General features: G+C 41.3%; 1 protein-coding gene across 1 annotated transcript in view; it reads left to right on the forward strand.

Annotated features, from left to right (window-relative positions):
* The first annotated feature begins 443 nt into the window (after positions 1-443).
* LOC126057983 (cytoskeleton-associated protein 2-like) overlaps positions 444-18,794 on the forward strand; it is a 36,228-nt gene continuing 17,877 nt past the window's right edge. Inside the window, exons 1-2 of the mRNA XM_049852895.1 lie at positions 444-518; positions 567-636. Of these exons, the coding sequence (XP_049708852.1) occupies positions 444-518; positions 567-636 (145 nt within the window). The remainder of the gene's footprint in view (positions 519-566; positions 637-18,794) is intronic.

Here is an 18,794-nt window from a genome sequence, read left to right on the forward strand (position 1 = left end):
CAAACTTTGACAAGTAACTTCTGAGCCTGTTGCTTCATCTGTGAAACAGGAGATGATAACGTCCCATTTCAGAGCTATGATGCGCAAATGAAATAATACTTGCGAAAGGAAAATACATTTGCTCTTGGCACGGTAGTTTGGTGCTTATATCCTCCTTCTTGGTGAACGCGCAAATGTTTGAGAAGAAGCTCAGGAAAACAACTCTTTGTCTATCCAGGACTTAACTGTTGAGTGAATGAACGGATGAATACAGCAGCGCGACTCCTTCCAAGCCTACGGGCTGGGCGAAAGCCGCTGTTTTTTTTTGAAAACCTAGAGAATCACAGCCCGGAGCCGCCCTAACCGAACCGGGAAGACCCAAGACCCGCCACCCGCCGCGGAAACGGCAGCGCGGGCTCCGCCCCTCTGCGCCCATTGGTCCTTTCAATTCCAGCTGGGGGCCAATGGGCGGGGGCGCCAGCCGCGCCATCGCAGGGCAGAGTCTCTGGCGGCGTGTTGAGCGCGCGGGCTGCTGGTCTGTGGGAACCTGAGGCAGTCAAACCCGAGACGGGAACCCCTCACCCTAGACTGCGCTGAGCAGCCTGACTGTGCTCCGGCACCTGCAGCTACCCCCGAGTCAGAGGACCTCGATCACCGGTGAGGGAACGCCGAGCGAGGGGAGTCGCTGGGGCGGAGCGACGCAAGCCGGGAGGCGGATGGTTTGCCTGAGGGAACCGGGAAGGGCGGGGGAAGCTCCCCTACCTTTTTAAAGTTGTCTTTTTCTTGATTCACTTTCCCTTGGTGGCTGTAAACCTTTGTTTACCAGAACCCTGACAAAATTAGCTGGGTCCGCAGACCAGCTCAGGGCGGGCCAGCCAGCAAGCGGGGTGCACAAGTCAGCTGCGCGCACCTCGCCCGGACAGGTCGCTGCGCCTCTGCTGACCTCACTCTCGTCCCCCGTGATACGGGTGGTAACGCAGTAGCACCCACTGCGGCCGTTACTGCCGCCGCACCCCCCCCCCCGCCCCCGCCCGGCTCGGCAGCGAGGCTGGCGGCGGCGAGCTAGCCGGGGTGGCCGCGGGGGAGGGCCCGACGGCGGACTGCGCCTGCGCCGCCGCTCAGGTCCGCGCTCCGAGCTCGTTTCTGTGCGGCTGGAGTTTGATCTTTCCAGTTTAACAGCTTGACCTCAGACAAGGTTATGGAAACGCAGGGATGCCAGGGTCCTGAGGACTAATGTTATTTCTTTGTCCTACCTGTGGGAAAAAAGAAATTGAAGTGACTTACCCCACCCACTTCTGGCGAAATGAGGCAGAACTTGGGGTCTGGTGTCTCGTCCGCACCCTTTACTGTCTTAAAGCCTAGCGTTTAGAAACCGTATGTTGAAAATAATGTTCTCCAGATTTTTCATGATCGGGTATGTGAGTCTTGTGTGAAGTGGTTATTAAAAAAAAAAAAAAGGGGACCTTTTATGTGAACAATCTCTTATTAATGGGATTCTTTCTTAAACGCTGTATTGAATTGGGAACTTTTCTGTTCCGTAGAAGACACAGTCTTCCAAATAGAACATTTTTCTAAGTGAACTATTTAGTTAACAATTTTTATCTGATGTTACTCTTAAGGAATGTTAACTTATAGATTTTTCCTGTGTTATTTAGAGCAAAGAAGACTTGAGGAATATGAATCATAAAAACATTTTCTCTCATAAACAGGAAAATCATGTAATATCCAAGTGAAGTCAGGTTTATTTCATTTAAGTTCTGTAATATTATATCAGAGCTCTTCAATAAAAATTCATTGCCAGTAACGTATGTAATTTAAAATTTTATACTAGCCTCATTAAAAAAAACTTAAGATGAAACAAATTTGAATAACATTTTATTTAACCTTACATGTAATTCATATTCATAAAATTATTGAGATTTTACGTTCTTTTTTGGTACTACCTATTAAAAATTTTGGTGTGTTTTACACTTTCCTAGGCAATGATGGGAGTGGCTAGGGAAGGAGGATGACTGGTTTCCACAGAACACATTATCCTATCCACTTGGTTGTTAAAATCCTCCTCTGCCAAGGCCACCCTTTGGTAAGCATTCAGAGGAGACACAAATATCTTCACTTCTTTGGTCCATTCGGAGAGGTCTATCTACATACCTCCTCATCTTCAATTTTCCAATCACGTTCCTTCCAAGTCCCTAATCATCCTGCCAAGCCATTGACCACAGCCCATGAATCACTATACAATCAAATATCTGGCCATTTCTGCTTCGGAACAAACTGAATAACCAGGTGCACTACTCAAGGTTCTGCCCATTGAGAGGATTCCCCTTCACCACTGTTCTTCAGGGAGGTCACAGAAAGGGGCTGTAGTGCCGCTGCTTTCCACTTTGAAGTGGTGCCTGCATATCGCGCAGAAACATCTGTAAACCAGGCATGGGTTTTCTCTTAATCAGCTGATCATAAGGAAGTCCCCATGAGGCCATAGGTGCAGACTGGGAGATGGAAGGTAATGTGACAGGAGTGGAGACCGTGGGCATTTGGGCCATTTCCTCATGCAACTTGCTTGTCCCTTCAGGGCCTACTGGGACCTGATCTCATATATATCACTTCCATTTAATGGTAGAGTGCTGCTGTGCACATCTGACTTTATGAATCTGTAGGTCAGACAACACACAGTTCATGATGGGCATCTTAGGTCACATAGTGACTTGGTGGCCCGTGGTTAAGCGTTCAGTCTCTACTAAGGCTCAGTAACAAGCCAAAAGCTGTTCCTCAAAAGGAGAATAGTTATCTGCAGAGGAGGGCAGGGCTTTGCTTGCTCCCACATCCTAAGGATCTGTGCTGTTGATTCACATTTAGGAGTCTGCCAAAGACTCCAAACAGCATCTGTCTGCCGCTGCCATTTCAAGCACCATTGGATCAGCCACATCATATGGCCCAAGTGGCAGAGTGGCTTGCACAGCAGCCTAAACCTGTTGCAGAGCCTTCTCTTGTTCTGGGCCTTACTCAAAACTAGCAACTTTTCAAGTCACTTGATAAATAGGCCAGAGTGGCACACCCAGATGAGGGATATGTTGCCTCCAAAATCCAGGCCCACCAGGAATTGTTGCCTCCTTTTTATTTGTGGGAGAAGCCAAGTGCAATAACTTACCCTTCACTTGAGAAGGCATATCTTGACATGCCGCACACCACTGGACCCCTAGAAATTTCCCTGAGGCAGAAGGCGCCTGAATTTTTGTGAGATTAATTTCCTACCCTCTTTTTTTTTTTTTTAGCAGGCAGATGTTTTACCAGTAAGTCCAAAGCCATTGACACTTCTTCCTTACTATGTCCAGTCAGCATAATGTCATCAATGTAATGAACCAGTGCGATATCTTGTGGAATGGGAAGGTGATAAAGGTCCCTATGGACTAAATTATGACATAGGGCTGGAGAGTTGATATACCTCTGAGATAGGACAGTAAAGGTGTATTGCTGGCCTTGCCAGCTGAAGGGAAACTGCTCCTTGTGGTCTTTTGAAACAGTTATGGAGAAAAAAGCATTAGCCAGATCAATAACTGAATGCCAGGTACCAGGAGATTTATTAATTTGTTCAGGCAGTGAAACCACACCTGGTACAGCAGCTGGAATTGAAGTCACCACCTAGTTAAGTTTTTGATAATATGCTGTCCTTCTCCAGGATTCATCTGTTTTTTTGCACAGGCCAAATATGCAAGTTGAATGGGGATGTGGCAGGAATCACCACCCCTGCATTCTTCAAGTAATTGATGGTGGCAGTAATCACTGCAGTGCCTCCAGGAATGTGGTATTGCTTTTGGTTTACTATATTCCTAGGTAGGGGTAGTTCTAATGGCTTCCACTTGGCTTTTCCTATGATAATAACCCTTACTCCATTTGTCAGTGGTCCACTGTAGGGGTTCTGCCAGTTGCTGAGCATTTCTGTTCCAATTCTGCATTCTGGAACTGAGGCAGTAACTTTAGGATAGGTTTGGGGACCCACTGGACCCACTGTGAGATGGACCTAAGCTAAGAATCCGTTAATAACCTGACCTCCATATGCCCCTACTCTGACTGGTGTGCCATAGTGAAGTTTTCAGTCTTCTGGAATTATTGTCAGTTCAGAGCCAGTATCCAGTAATCCCCCCCAAATTCTGATTATATCCTTTGCTCCAGTGAACAGCCACTCTAGTAAAAGGCTGTAGATCTCTTTGGGGAAGGCTGGGAGAAAGATTAACAGTATAAGTTCTTGGAAGTATAGTGGGATCCTTCCTCAGGGGAACCCCCAACCAAAAACCAAACCCATTGCCATCGAGTCAATTCCAACTCATAGCGACTCTATAGGACAGAGTAGAACTGCCCCATAGAGTTTCCAAGGAGCACCTGGTGGATTTGAACTGCCAACCTTTTGGTTAGCAGCTGTAGCTCTTAACCACTACACCACCAGGGTTTCCAGGGGAACCCTACCTCCCCTTTATTCAATGGATTTTGGATCTGTAAACTTGCTCAAGTGTGAGAATTGATTAAGGGGCTGTGACTCTTTATTCTGGCGATTTGAATTAAACTGCTGTTCACTTGACCTTTAATTCTTCCAGTTGTACAGATTAAGTAAATATTTAGTAGATTTTCCAGCTATTTCATCCTAGGGACACCATGACTAAGTAGCTGACTCTGTAAGTCCATACAGGTCAGACTTTTCTGATTACTGGTTTGACTCTGCTGTCCATTACAGTAACCACACCCACCTAGTCTTTGTCAGTTGAGTGCTGCTACTTATCCCCTACCACCATGGGGTCCAGTTAGCTCCATTGTAGTTAGCATCTTAATTCAGTGAGGGCAGTTCCCACTGTCAAATACGACATAAAATAGCAATCACAACAGTCTTCAAGGATGCTGGGGCTCCCTTCACAGATTTGTTCTTTATCATTGTGGTAAAAGTCGTGTCCTCTGGGTACTCCATGGGTGGGTCTGTGGGACTAACCTGATAAACATACTCTAATATGCCGATTTTCCTAAGCCGTTAGATTCCTTCTTCTACAGTATGCCAAGGCAGGTCTGGTACTTCAGCTTGATCTAGTGTAGGCCACCATGTAAGCCATGCTTCAGCAACCCAACCAAATAAACTATTAGGTTCTTTCCTAATCTGTCGAGTTGAAACATTGAATGCTGAAGCTGTGCTTAGTGGGCCCATATGAATAAACTCAGACTGATCCAACTTTATGTTCCTTGAACCATTATCCCACACCCTTAATAGCCATTCCCACACGTACTCCCCAGGTTTCTGTTTGTACACGCTAGAAAAGTCTAGCAGTTCTTTTTGGAGTGTAGCATACCTCCTCCTGGGTCATTCTTTGTATTTCACCCTTTGGGTCTAGCTAGGACTTGAGTCTAAGTTACAGATCTCGAAGCAAAAGTTAGTGGTGGGGATGCATTTTGAGAACATTCATCCGTGTCTTGTAAGGCATCTGCCTCAGCTGATGCCCCCAGGCAATGACTCAGACACTGCACCTGGCAGTGTGTTAGACAAAGGCTGTTCAGACACAGCTGGGTTAAACTCATCAGGTGGGGGTAGAGGGGCTAATGGTTTTGTTGGCAGAGTGATTCAATGGAATTTAGGGCCCCATGTCCCCAGCTTCCTGGTTATCTGCCCATATGTCTCCATCCCAAGTTTCAGAATCCCATTTCTTCCCAATCAGTGCCCTCACTTTAAGTTCAGACAACATTCAAGGTTGGGAATTCAATTGAAATTGTAATTTAGCCATTCTGGGTTTGGTTTTCCACAATATCAGCTCTGTTACTGCAAAAAATAAAGCTTTCTTTCAGGGTACAAGTGAAAACTTTGAGGTTATTTATGTGGTGCTTGAGTTTTGACTCTGAAGCCCTGAGCTCATCTTTCTTTCATCACTTTGTCTAGTGAAAGTTGGATCAACCAACCAGCTTCCATATACTTCTCTTCCTGACAAATCTCCTTTCACCAATAGTGGATCTATTGGTGGTGATATTTTGTGTATTTCTATTGTCACTTCACACCATGGATTTACATTGCCCTCTTTGCTACTGGAAGCAGAGTCATCAACATCTTTAAGACTAACTAGACTTGGGGGCATCAGCTGAGGCAGATGAATGTTCTCAAAACACATCTGCACCACTTACTTTTGCTTTGAAATCTATAACTTAGACTCAAGTCCTAGCTAGGCCCAAAGGGTAAAGTACAAAATACGACCCAGGAGGAGGTATGCTACACTCCAAAAGAATGGCTAGACTTTTCTAGCATGTACAAACAGAAACCTGGGGAGTATGTGTGGGAATGGCTATTAAGGGTGTGGGATAATGGTTCAAGGAACATAAAGTTGGATCAGTCCGAGTTTATTCGTATGAGAGCCAATTTAGAAAATGCATCCTTACAATTATATTTCTCTAAAACCACCCTCAGTACCAAATGTCTTAGGCTGGGTTCTCTAGAGAAGCAACACCAGTGAAGCATATATATATATGTAGAGAGAGAGAGATTTATATCAAGGGTATGGCTCATGCGGTTGTAGAGACTGGAAAGTCCCAAGTTCATGGGTCAGGTGTCAGGCTGGAGGCTTCTGACTCAGGTAGCTACAAAGGCTGATGAATCCAAGGTTGGCAGGTAAGACAGCGGGCTGCTGGCTCAAGTCCCAAGAACCAGAGGTCAGATGATGATGAGCTGAATGCAGGATCCAGAGCAGAGCAAAAGCCAGTGAGCTTTGCCAGAAAGACCATATGTAGTGGATGCAGGCCACATCCCCAGGGAATCTCCCTTTCAACTGATTGGCTTCTCATAATAGATCTCATTATGGGTATACTTACATTATACCAGATCTTATCATAGAGGTGATTATATCATTATGTAATTGCCAAGCTACATCATAACTGCCATACCACTGAGAATCATGGCCCAGGCAAGTTGACACACAACCTTAACTATCACACCTGCTATATAGTGAGTGACTAAAAAGTGGTAGTTATTGTTTCATTAATTAGTGGCAGTACACACAGTGCACTAGGTCTTCAAATTTTCTTCCAACATCATTGATACTCTCCAGGGTTAGAAGGAAAGTCTCATTGTTTTAATTTGAGTTTCTTTATGTTAGATACTTTATTTATTGATATATTTTGTCTTTATGAATACCTCTTCACACCCTTTCTCATGGTGGAAAGTGGCCACATTTGGTTTATATTTAGGAGATAAAACCGAAAGGACTTGGTAATGGATTAGGTATGGGCTGTAAATGAAAGAAAGGTGCTAAAGATGATCCTAAAATGTTCTGTATTAAGGAAAGCTAAAGAGACATGACAGCTAAATGTAATACATGGTCCTATACTGGACCCTGTACTGGAGGGAAGATGTTATAAACGACAGTATTAGGTCAGTTGACAACTAGAGTATGGACAGTAGGTCAAAGTAGTATACTGAAGTAAATTTATGAATTTGATAATTGTGCTGAGGTTATGTAAGAGAATATTCCTATTTTTAGAAAGTAAACACTGAAGTATTTAGGGATAAAAAGGCCATAATGTATGTAACTTATCCTCAAATGGTTCAGGAAAAAAAATTGTATGTACACCACACATACACTCAGGGAGAATAGTAATGCAAATAGGGTAGAATGTTAACCATGGATGAATCTGGGTAAAACATATATGGATATTTTTTGGACTATTTTTATTTTCGCAACTCCATTTAAGTTTGACTTTATTTCCAAATAAAAAAATTTTTTTATATCTAACTTTAATAAGTTGCTTTAGTTTAGAATAAACATTTTCTCCATTCACAATTAAGTCCCATATCTTTTTCTTAAGGTTTTTGTTTTTGAATAATTTAGTGGATAGTGATACCATATATTGAGATGGGCAACACAGAGGGAAGAGTGGGAGAATCTAGAGTTCTGTTTTGACCACGTTAAGCTTAAGATACCAATAAAACATTCAAACAGAGATACCAAAAAGTTATGGATATGAAGTTCAGGGAGAGGTTGAGGCTGGAGATACAAACTTGGGAATTATCAGTGTATGGGTGTAAAAACCCAAACCAAACCCATGGCCATCAAATCGATTCTGACTCATAGCAACCCTGTAGGATAGAGTAGAACTGCGACATACAGTTTCCAAGGCTGTAAACCTTTACAGAAGCAGACTGCCACATCTTTGCCCCGTGGAGCGGCTTGTGGGTTTGAACTGCTTACCTTTTGGTTAGCAACTGAGTGCTTTAACCATTGGGCCACTAGGGCTCCTTGTGTATAGGTATAGTCGAGTTAATTCTGACTCTTAGGGACCCTGTAGGACAGAGTAGAACTGCCCTATAGAGTTTCCAAAGAGCAGCTCGTGGATTCGAACTGCTGACCTTTTGGTTAGCAGCTAAGCTCTAAATAAGTAGTATAAAGAAAAAGAATAAGTAGTATAAAAAAAAAAAACTTTTTTTTTTTTAAACCTTGGGACTGAATCAGATTACAAGGGAGCAAGCAAAGGTAGTATTAATGTAAATAAGACAGTGACTTCAAGTTAACCAGTTAACAGGGTTAAATGGTTCTGTTTTACATCAAATAAAGTGTGGATATCTTAAGACTCTTTTGTTCAGATAACTCTTCTTTCTCTCTCTCTTTTTTAATTGGGCTTCAGGTGAAAGTTTACAGCTCAAGTTAATTTCTGATACAAAAATGTATGTATACATATTGTTATGTGACCTTAGTTGCAGTTGCTATAATATGACAGCATACTCCCCCTTTCCACCTCAGGTTTCTTGTGTTCGTTCAACCAGTTCCTGTCCCTTCCTGCCTTCTCATCTTGCCTCCAGACAGGAGCCACCCATTTGGTCTATATCTGTTTGAACTAAGAAGCACATTCTTCACAAGCAGTGTGTTATGTCTTACCCAGTCTAATCTTTGTCTGAAGAGTGGGCTTTGGGAATGGTTTTAGTTCCAGGTTAACAAAGCATCTGGGGGACGTGGCTTTGGGGGTTCCTCTAGTCTCAGTCAGACCATTAAGGCTGGCCTTTTTACATGAACTTGAGTTCTGCTCCCCACTTTTCTCCCACTCTGTCAGAGACTCTTGTGTTCCCTGTCAGGGCGGTCATTGGTGGCTGATGGAGTCTCTGGTTTATGTAGCCCTTTTGTCTCTTGGGCTGATATTTTCCTTGTGTCTTTGGTGTTCTTCATTCTTTGCTCAGATGGGTTGGGACCAATTGATGCATCTTAGATGGCTGCCCACAAGCTTTTAAGACTCCAGATGCCACTCACCAGAGTGGGATGCAGAACATTTTCTTGATAAACTTTGTTATGCCAATTGACCTGGATGTCCCCTGAAACCATGATCCCCAGGCCCCAGCCCCAGCTACTCTGTCCCTCAAAGTGTTTGGTTGTGTTCAGGAAACTTCTTAGCTTTTGGTTTAGTCCAGTTGTGCTGACCTCCCCTATATAGTGTGTTGTCCTTTCCTTCACTTAAGATGATTCTTGACTGCTATCTAGTTAAGTGAATTCTCCCTCTCTGCCTCCCTTCCTACCATCGTAACCATCAAAGAATGTTTTCTTCTGTGTTTAAACCTTTTCTTGAGTTCTAATAATAGTGGTCTTATACTATATTTGTCCTTTTATGACTGCCTAATTTCACTCAGCTTAATGCCCTCCATATTCATCCATGTTATGAGATGTTTCATGGATTCATCATTGTTCTTTATTGTGGCATAGTATTCCACTGTGTGTATATACCATAATTTGTTTATCCATTCGTCTGTTGATGGGCACCTAGGTTGTTGCCATCTTTTTGCTGTTATGAACAGTGCTGCAATGAACACAAGTGTTCATATATCTATTCATGTAATGGCTCTTATTTCTGTAGGATATATTCCAAGGAGTGGGATTGCTGGATAGCATAGTACTTCTATATTTAACTTTTTAAGGAAGCACCAAATGGATTTCCAAAGTAGATGTACCATTTGACATTCCCACCAGCAGTGCATAAGTGTTTCAGTCTCTCCACAACCTCTCCAACATTTATTATTTTGTGGTTTTTGGATTAGCCTCAGCCTTGCTTGGGTGAGATGGTATCTCATTGTAGTTTTCATTTGCATTTCTCTAATGGCTAATGATCGTGAGCATTTCCTCATGTATCTGTTAGCTGCCTGAATGTTTTCTTTGGTGAAGTGCCTGTTCCTATCCTTTGCCCATTTTTTAATGGGGTTGTTTGTCTTTTTGTTGTTGAGGTGTTGAAGCCTCTGCCAAGGCTCCCTCCACTCCACACCATTATCCCCCTGCCACTTACAGCCCAGCAAGCCATGGTCTGTAGCCGAGGTTTGAATTTGGCGCCAGATCTCTTCACATGTGCAAGGTAGAATCTTGGTGCATGTGCAGGACCTGAAGAGCCATGTCCTTACCTGATCCCAGACCTGAGCATCACCAGAGGGGAAAATATTCTCTGGCGTACTGTGCCACCTGAGCCCCTTTACAAAGTGAGAGGTCCCACAATGTTGACTTCTTTTGCAACATGACTCAGCACCTAGATCTCCAAATTTGAACATGGGAGGATTCGGGGTTTCGCATTTCAGGCTCCAATCGCTGCTCCCTGGGGACTCAAGGCAATAAAAGCTCCCAGCTCACCTGGAGCAGGGAGCTCTCGATCCTTTGACTGCTAGGCCCCACATTGCTCCTTGTTTACACAAACAATAAATTATCACTTTCAGTTTCCCTTGCAATTGGTGGTGTATGTCTGTCTTATTTCGATTGACTAATAGGACAGGACAAGAACCTGTGTTCGGTTACAGTGTTTTAGTATCTTGTAGATTTTAGAGATTAGACCCTTGTCAGGTATGTCATAGCCAAAAACTTTTTCCTAGTCTGTAGGTTGTGTTTTTACTCTTTTGGTGAATTCTTGTGATGAGCATAATTGTTTGATTTTTAGGAGCTTCCAGTTATCTAGAGGAAACCCTGGTGGCATAGTGGTTAAGAGCTATGGCTACCAGCCCCAAAGGTCAGCAGTTCGAATCTGCCACGTGCTCCTTGGAAACTCTGTGGGGCAGTCACTATGAGTTGGAATCGACTGATAACAATGGGTTTTGTTTTGTTTTAGTTATCCACTTTCTCTTCTGATATTTGTGCATTGTTAATTATGTTTTGTATTCTGTTTATGCCATATATTAAGGCTCCTAGTGTTGTCTTTGTTTTTCTTTCCATGATCTTTGTTGTTTTAGATTTCATATTTACGTCTTTGATCCATTATGAGTTCGTTTTTGTGCATGGTGTGAGGAATGGGTCTTGTTTCATTTTTTTGCAGATGGATATCCAGTTATGCCAGCTCCAGTTGCTAAAGAGACTGTCTTTTCCCCACTTAACAGACTTTGGGCCTTTGTCAAATATGAGCTGCTCATATGTGGATGGATTTATGTCTGAATTCACAATTCTGTTCCATTGGTCTGTGTATCTGTTGTTGTACCAGTACCAGGCTGTTTTGACTACCATGGCAGTATAATATGTTCTAAAATCAGGTAGAGTGAGGCCTCCCACTTTATTCTTCTTTTTCAGAAATACTTTACTTATCTGGATCCTCTTCTCTTTCCATATGAAGTTGGTGATTTGTTTCTCCATCTCATTAAAAAATGTCATTGGAATTTGGATCGGAATTGCATTGTATCTGTAGATAGCTTTGGGTAGAATTGACATTTCCACATTTTCCACTTATGTAGGTCTCTTTTGGTTTCTGCAGTAGTGACTTGTAGTTTTCTTTGTATAGGTCTTTTACGTCTCTGTTTGGGTTTATTCCTAAGTATCTTATCTTCTTGGGAGCTACTGTAAATGGTATTGATTTGGTGATTTCCTTTTCGAAGTTCTCTTTGTTGGTATAGAGTAATACAACTGATTTTTGTTGCATCCTGACACTCTGCTGAACTCTTCTGTTAGTTCCAGTACTTTTCTTTTGAATTCTTTGGGGTTTTCTGTGTATAAGATCATATCATCTGCAAATAGAGATACTTTTACTTCTTCCTTACCAATCTGGATGCCCCATATTTCTTTATCTAGCTTAATTGTTCTGGCTAGGCCCTCCAGCAGAATGTTGAATAAGAATGGTGATAAAGGGCATCCTTGTCTGGTTCCCGATCTCAAGCGGAATGCTTTCAGACTCTCTATGTTTAGGATCATGTTGGCTGTTGGCTTTATATAAATGCCCTTTATTATGTCGAAGAATTTCCCTTCTATTCCTGTTTTGCTGAGAATTTTCATCATGAATGGGTGTTGAACTTTGTCAAATGCTGTTTCTGCATCGATTGATAAGATGGTGGTATTTATCTTTTGTTTTATTTATGTGATGGATTACGTTGATTGGTTTTCTAATGTTGAACTATCCCTACATACCTGGTATCAATCCCACTTGGTTATAATGAGTTATTTTTTTGATATGTTGTTGAATTCTATTGGCTAGAATTTTGTTGAGGATTTTTGGGTCTATGTTCATGAAGCATATTGGTCTGTAATTTTATTTTTTTGTGGTGTCTTTACCTGACTTTGGTATCAGGGTTATGCTGGCTTCATAGAGTGAGTTCTGGAGTATTCATTCTTTTCTGTCTCTGAAATACCTTAAGTAGTACCACTGTTAACTCTTCTCTGAAAGTTTGGTAGAATCCTCCAGTTAGATAACTCTTTCTGAGGACAGTTTTATAATAAGCCAGAATAGGATTATGTATTTTCACACTGGACAGGTGAATAAGACCAGTTCTGCTTATTGCCCTGAGATTTTTAGCTAACAGTTAGGAAGGCCAGCAACTTCAAGATTAAGCACAGAGGGGCGGAGCCAAGATGGCAGAATAGACAGACATTTCCATCGATCCCTCTTTACAGAAAAGACCTGAAAAAACAAGTGAAACGAGTATATTTGTGACAAGCTGGGAGCCCTGAGCATCAAAGGCAAGCTTAGACAACGAACTGAGGGGCAGGGGAAGGAAGAGACCATTCAGAAGTGGAGAGGAGTTACCAAACCTGAATCGCTGGGAGCCTTCAGGCACCATTCCCGGAGCAGCAGCAGCAGTGGCGGCAGCGGCCGGCTGGTGCTAGCCTTTGGCTGCAGTTTCCTTAGGGAGAATCAGCCAGCCACACAGCCCACTCACACCTCCAGAACCTGAGGAGAAGAGCATGCTCTCGGCAAAATCGAAGTACTTGCGTATATTTTACTGCACCCCCCCCACCCCCAAGCCAGCTTAAGCGGAATCCCTGGGCCTGAGATAGACCCTGGTGAGCACCTAGAGCCGTCCTCCCGGCCTTGGGGAAGGAAAAAATTTGCAACTGGGGGGAAAAGATAATTTGCTAGCTCCATTAACTGGGGAAGCTCAGGACAGAAGCAGCTCCTGTCCAGGCATAAGCCGTCTGTGGACCTTGAGCACCTTTCCCTTCTGCATGGACCTGTGTGGGCCTATTTCAGGAGAATAAGCCCTTGTTGGCAAACTCCAACTATTTCGGTGGGGCGGTGGAGACATGGGTGTTTGACGTTTGACATTGCTTTGCCTATTAAACAAGGTCATCACCTACCCACAACAGGGACCTAAGGACTGGTGGCTCCACTTGGGTTGCCCAGCCACCCGCAACAGGGGTCCAGGGATAACTGGTACCTCCCAGTCCTTACAACAAAAACTTTGGGTGCCCATGTTCCCTCTGCAGAGGCTACCCACCAGCACACTCTAGGGAACAGAGACGCATTTTCCTCAGAGACACTTGGGCGTTGGTTCTCAGCCCCCTGCCTTGTTCAGAGCGTGACCCCCTGCTGCAATCAGATACCGGTATATACACCAATCACCCCTGCCCCGCTAAGACTGTAGCACAGAGCCTGTACCACACACTTGATATCAGCTACCTGGAAACCTGAGCTGAATTCATACAAGAAAACTGAATGGACTCCTAGACTGATATACCTGATAAAAGCTCTAACCAGCTGGGGACAGGACAGCAGAGCTCCAAAGATGAAAATAATCAAGCTAGCTCACTCAAGCAACTCATAGGAGTATACCAAAACAAAACAAAGCAAGCAGCTATGACACAGTAAGCAAGCATAAACTAATACAATTACGAATACATGGCTCAGAGACAACAGTCAATATCAAGTCACATAAACAGGCCATGATCACCTCAACATGCTCTCAAAACAAAGAATCCAGGGATCTTTTAGATGAAAGTGCATTCCTGGAATTACCAGATGGAGAATACAAAAGTTTAATATACAGAACCCTTCAAGACATCAGGAAGGATGTGAGGCAATACGCAGAACAAAGCCAAGGAACATATAGATAAAGCAACTGAAGACATCAGAAAGATTATTCAGGCACATGATGAAAAGTTGAATAAGCTGGAAAAATCCATAGACAGACAGCAATCAGAAATTCAGAAGATTAACAATAAAATTATAGAATTAGATAACTCAGTAGAAAATCAAAGGAGCAGAACTGAGCAAGTAGAAGCTAGAATTTCTGAACGCGAAGGTAAATCACTTGGCACTAATATATTTGAAAAAAAATCAGATAAAAGAATTAAAAAAAATGAAGAAACCTTAAGAATCATGTGGGACTCTATCAAGAGAAATAACCAACGAGTAATTGGAGTACCAGAACAGGGAGGGATAACAGAAAATACAGAGAAAATTGTTGAGGATTTCTTGGCAGAAAACTTCCCTGATATTGTGAAAGATGAGAAGATAGCTATCCAAGATGCTCATCGAACTCCACATAAGGTAGATGTTAAAAGAAAGTCACTAAGACGTATTATAATCAAGCTTGCCAAAACCAAAGATAAAGAGACAATTATAAGAGCAGCAAGGGGTAAAAGAAAAGTCACCTACAAAAGAGAGCCAATAAGAATAAGCTTGGACTACTGGGCAGAAACCATGCAGGCAAGAAGGCAATAGGATGACATACTTTAAAAATTGAAGGAAAAAAAATTGACTGCCAAGAATCATATATCCATCAAAACTGTCTCTTAAATATGAAGGTGAAATTAAGACATTTCCAGATAAACCCAAGTTTTGGGAATTCGTAAAAACCAAACCAAAACTACATGAAATACTAAAGGAAGTTCTTTGGTTAGAAAAACAATAATACCAGGTATTGACCCAAGACTAGAACACTGGGCAGAGCAACCAGAAGTCAGCCCAGACAGGGAAATCCAAAAAAACAAACCAAGATTAAAAAAAAAAAAAAGCCCAACACAGAGTAACGGCGATGTTATTATATAAAAGAAGACAACATTAAAATAATAAAGAGGGACTAAGAAATGTAATCATATACCTTCCGTATGGAGAGGAAGATATGGTGATACAAAGAAATAAAAGTTAGGTTTAAATTTAGACCAATAGGGATAAATAATAAGGTAACCACAAAGGAGACAAACTGTCCTACACATCAAAATAAAATGCAACAGAAAAATTCAGACTCAGCAGAAACAAAATCACAACAACAAATATGAGGAAAGGACAATATATTAAGGAAATCTACTCAGCACATAAAATCAAGTGGGAAGAAGAAGCTGTTAACGATGTGCAAAAAAAGACATCAAAATGATAGCACTAAATCCATACCTATCCATAATTACCCTGAATGTAAATGGACTAAATGCACCAATAAAGAAACAGAGAGTGGCAGAATGGATTAAAAAACAAGATCCGTCTATATGCTGCCTACAAGAGATACACCTTAGACTTAGAGACACAAACAAACTAAAACTCAAAGGATGGAAAAAAATATATCAAGCAAATAACAATCAAAAAAGAGCAGGAGTGGCAATATTAATTTCTGACAAAATAGACTTTAAAGTTAAATCCATCAAAAAGGATAAGGAAGGACACTATATAATGATTAAAGGGACAATACACCAAGAAGATATAACCCATATTAAATATTTATGCACCCAATGACAGGGCTGCAAGATACATAAAACAAACTCTATCAGCATTGAAAAGTGAGATAGACAGTCAACAATAATAGTAGGAGACTTCAACACACCACTTTTGGTGAAGGACAGGACATCCAGAAAGAAGCTCAATAAAAACACGGAAGATCTAAATGCCACAATCAACCAACTTGACCTCGTAGACATATACAGAACACTCCACCCAACAGCAACCAAGTATACTTTCTTTTCTAGTGCACATGGAACATTCTCTAGAATTGACTACATATTAGGTCATAAGCAAGCCTTACCAGAATCCGAAACATTGAAATATTGCAAAGCATCTTCTCTGACCATAAGGCCGTAAAAGTGGAAATCAATAACAGGAAACGCAGGGAAAAGAAATCAAACACTTGGACACGGAACAATACCCTGCTCAAAAAAGACTGGATTATAGAAGACATTAAGGATGGAATAAAGACATTCATAGAATCCGATGAGAATGAAAACACTTCCTATCAGAACCTTTGGGACACAGCAAAAGTGCTCAGATGCCATTTGATATCAATAAATGCACACATCCAAAAAGAAGAAAGGGCCAAAATCAAAGAACTATCCCTACAACTTGAACAAATAGAGAGAGAGCAACAAAAGAAACCCACAGGCACCTGAAGAAAACAAAGAATAAAAATTAGAGCTGAAATAAATGAAATAGAAAAGAGAAAAACAATTGAAAGAATTAACAAGACCAAAAGCTGGTTTTTTGAAAAACTCAGCAAAATTGATAAACCATTGGCCAAACTGACAAAAGAAAAAGTGGAGAGGGAGCATATAACCTGAGTAAGAAATGAGAAGGGTGACATTACCACAGACCCAACTGCAATTAAAAGAATCATATCAGATTACTATGAAAAGCTATACTCAAAGAAATTTGAAAGCCTAGAAGAAATGGATGAATTCCTAGAAACACACTACCTACCTAAACTAACACAAACAGAGGTAGAACAACTAAATAGACCCATAACAAAAAAAGAGATTGAAAAGGTAATAAAAAAAAACTCGCAACAAAAAAAAAGCCCTGGTCCTGACGGCTTCACTGTAGAGTTCTACCAAACATTCAGAGAAGAATTAACACCAGTACTACTAAAGGTATTTCAGAGCATAGAAAAGGATGGAATACTACCAAACTCATTCCATGAAGCCACCATATCCCTGATACCAAAACCAGGTAGAGACACCACAAGAAAAGAAAATTATAGACCTATATCCCTCATGAATGTAGATGCAAAAATACTCAACAAAATTCTAGCCAGTGGAATTCAACAACATATCAAAAAATAATTCACCATGACCAAGTGGGATTCATACCAGGTATGCAGGGATGGTTCAACATTAGAAAAACAATTAATGTAATCCACCACATAAATAAAACAAAAGACAAGAATCACATGATTTTATCAAATGATGCAGAAAAAGCACTAGACAAAGTTCAACACTCATTCATGATAAAAACTCTCAGCAAAATAGGAATAGAAGGAAAATTTCTCAACATAATAAAAGGCATTTAAACAAAGCCAACAGCCAACATCACCCTAAATGGAGAGAGCCTGAAAACACTCCCATTGAGATCGGGAACCAGACAAGGATGCCCTTTATCACCATTCTTATTCAACATTGTGCTGTAAGTCCTAGCCAGAGCAATTAGGCTAGATAAAGAAATAAAGGGCATCCAGAATGGGAAGGAAGAAGTATCTCTATTTGCAGATGATATGATCTTATACACAGAAAACCCTAAGGAATCCTCCAGAAAACTACTGAAACTAATAGAAAAGTTCAGCAGAGTATCGGGATCCAAGGTAAACATACAAAAATCAGTTGGATTCCTCTACACCAACAAAAAGAACTTCGAAGAGGAAATCACGAAATCAATACCATTTACTTTAGCCCACAAGAAGATAAAATACTTAGGAATGAATCTTACCAGAGATGTAAAAGACCTATACAAACAAAACTACAATACACTTCTGCAAGAAACCAAAAGAGACCTACATAAGTGGAAAAATATACTTTGCTCATGGATAGGAAGACTTAACATTATAAAAATGTCTATTCTACCAAAAGCGATCTATACATTTAATGCAATTCCGATCCAAATCCCAAGGACATTGTTTAATGAGATGGAGAAACAAATCACCAACTTCATATGGAAGGGAAAGAGGCCCCGGATAAAGCATTACTGAAAAAGAACAAAGTGGGAGGCCTTACTTTACCTGATTTTAGAACCTATTATACCTCCACAGTAGTCAAAACAGCCTGGTACTGGTACAATAACAGATACATACACCAATGGAAGAGAATTGAGAATCCAGAGATAAATCCATCCACATAGGAGCAGTTGATATTTGACAAAGGCCCCGAAACAGTTAAATGGGGAAAAGACAGTCTTTTTAACAAATGGTGCTGGCATAACTGGATATCCATCTGCAAAAAAATGAAACAAGACCCATACCTCACTCCATGCACAAAAACTAAGTCAAAATGGATCAAAAACCTAAATATAAAATCTAAAATGATAAAGATCATGGAAGAAAAATTAGGGACAACGTTAGGAGCCCTAATACATGGCATAAACAATGTAGAAGACATTGTATGGAACGTAGAAGAAAAACTAGACAACTGGGAGCTTGTAAAAATCAAACACTCACGCTCATCCAAAGACTTCACCAAAAGATTAAAAAGACTACCTATAGACTGGGAAAAAGTTTTTAGCTGTGACATTTCTGATCAGCGCCTGATCTCTAAAATCAACATGATACTACAAAAACTCAACTGCAAAAAGACAAATAACCCAATTAAAAAATGGGCAAAAGATATGAATAGACAGTTCAATAAAGAAGACATTCAGGTAGCTAACAGATACATGAGGAAATGTTTGAGATCATT

This window comes from Elephas maximus, chromosome 14 (genome assembly GCF_024166365.1).
Source record: "Elephas maximus indicus isolate mEleMax1 chromosome 14, mEleMax1 primary haplotype, whole genome shotgun sequence".
Lineage (NCBI taxonomy): Eukaryota > Metazoa > Chordata > Mammalia > Proboscidea > Elephantidae > Elephas > Elephas maximus.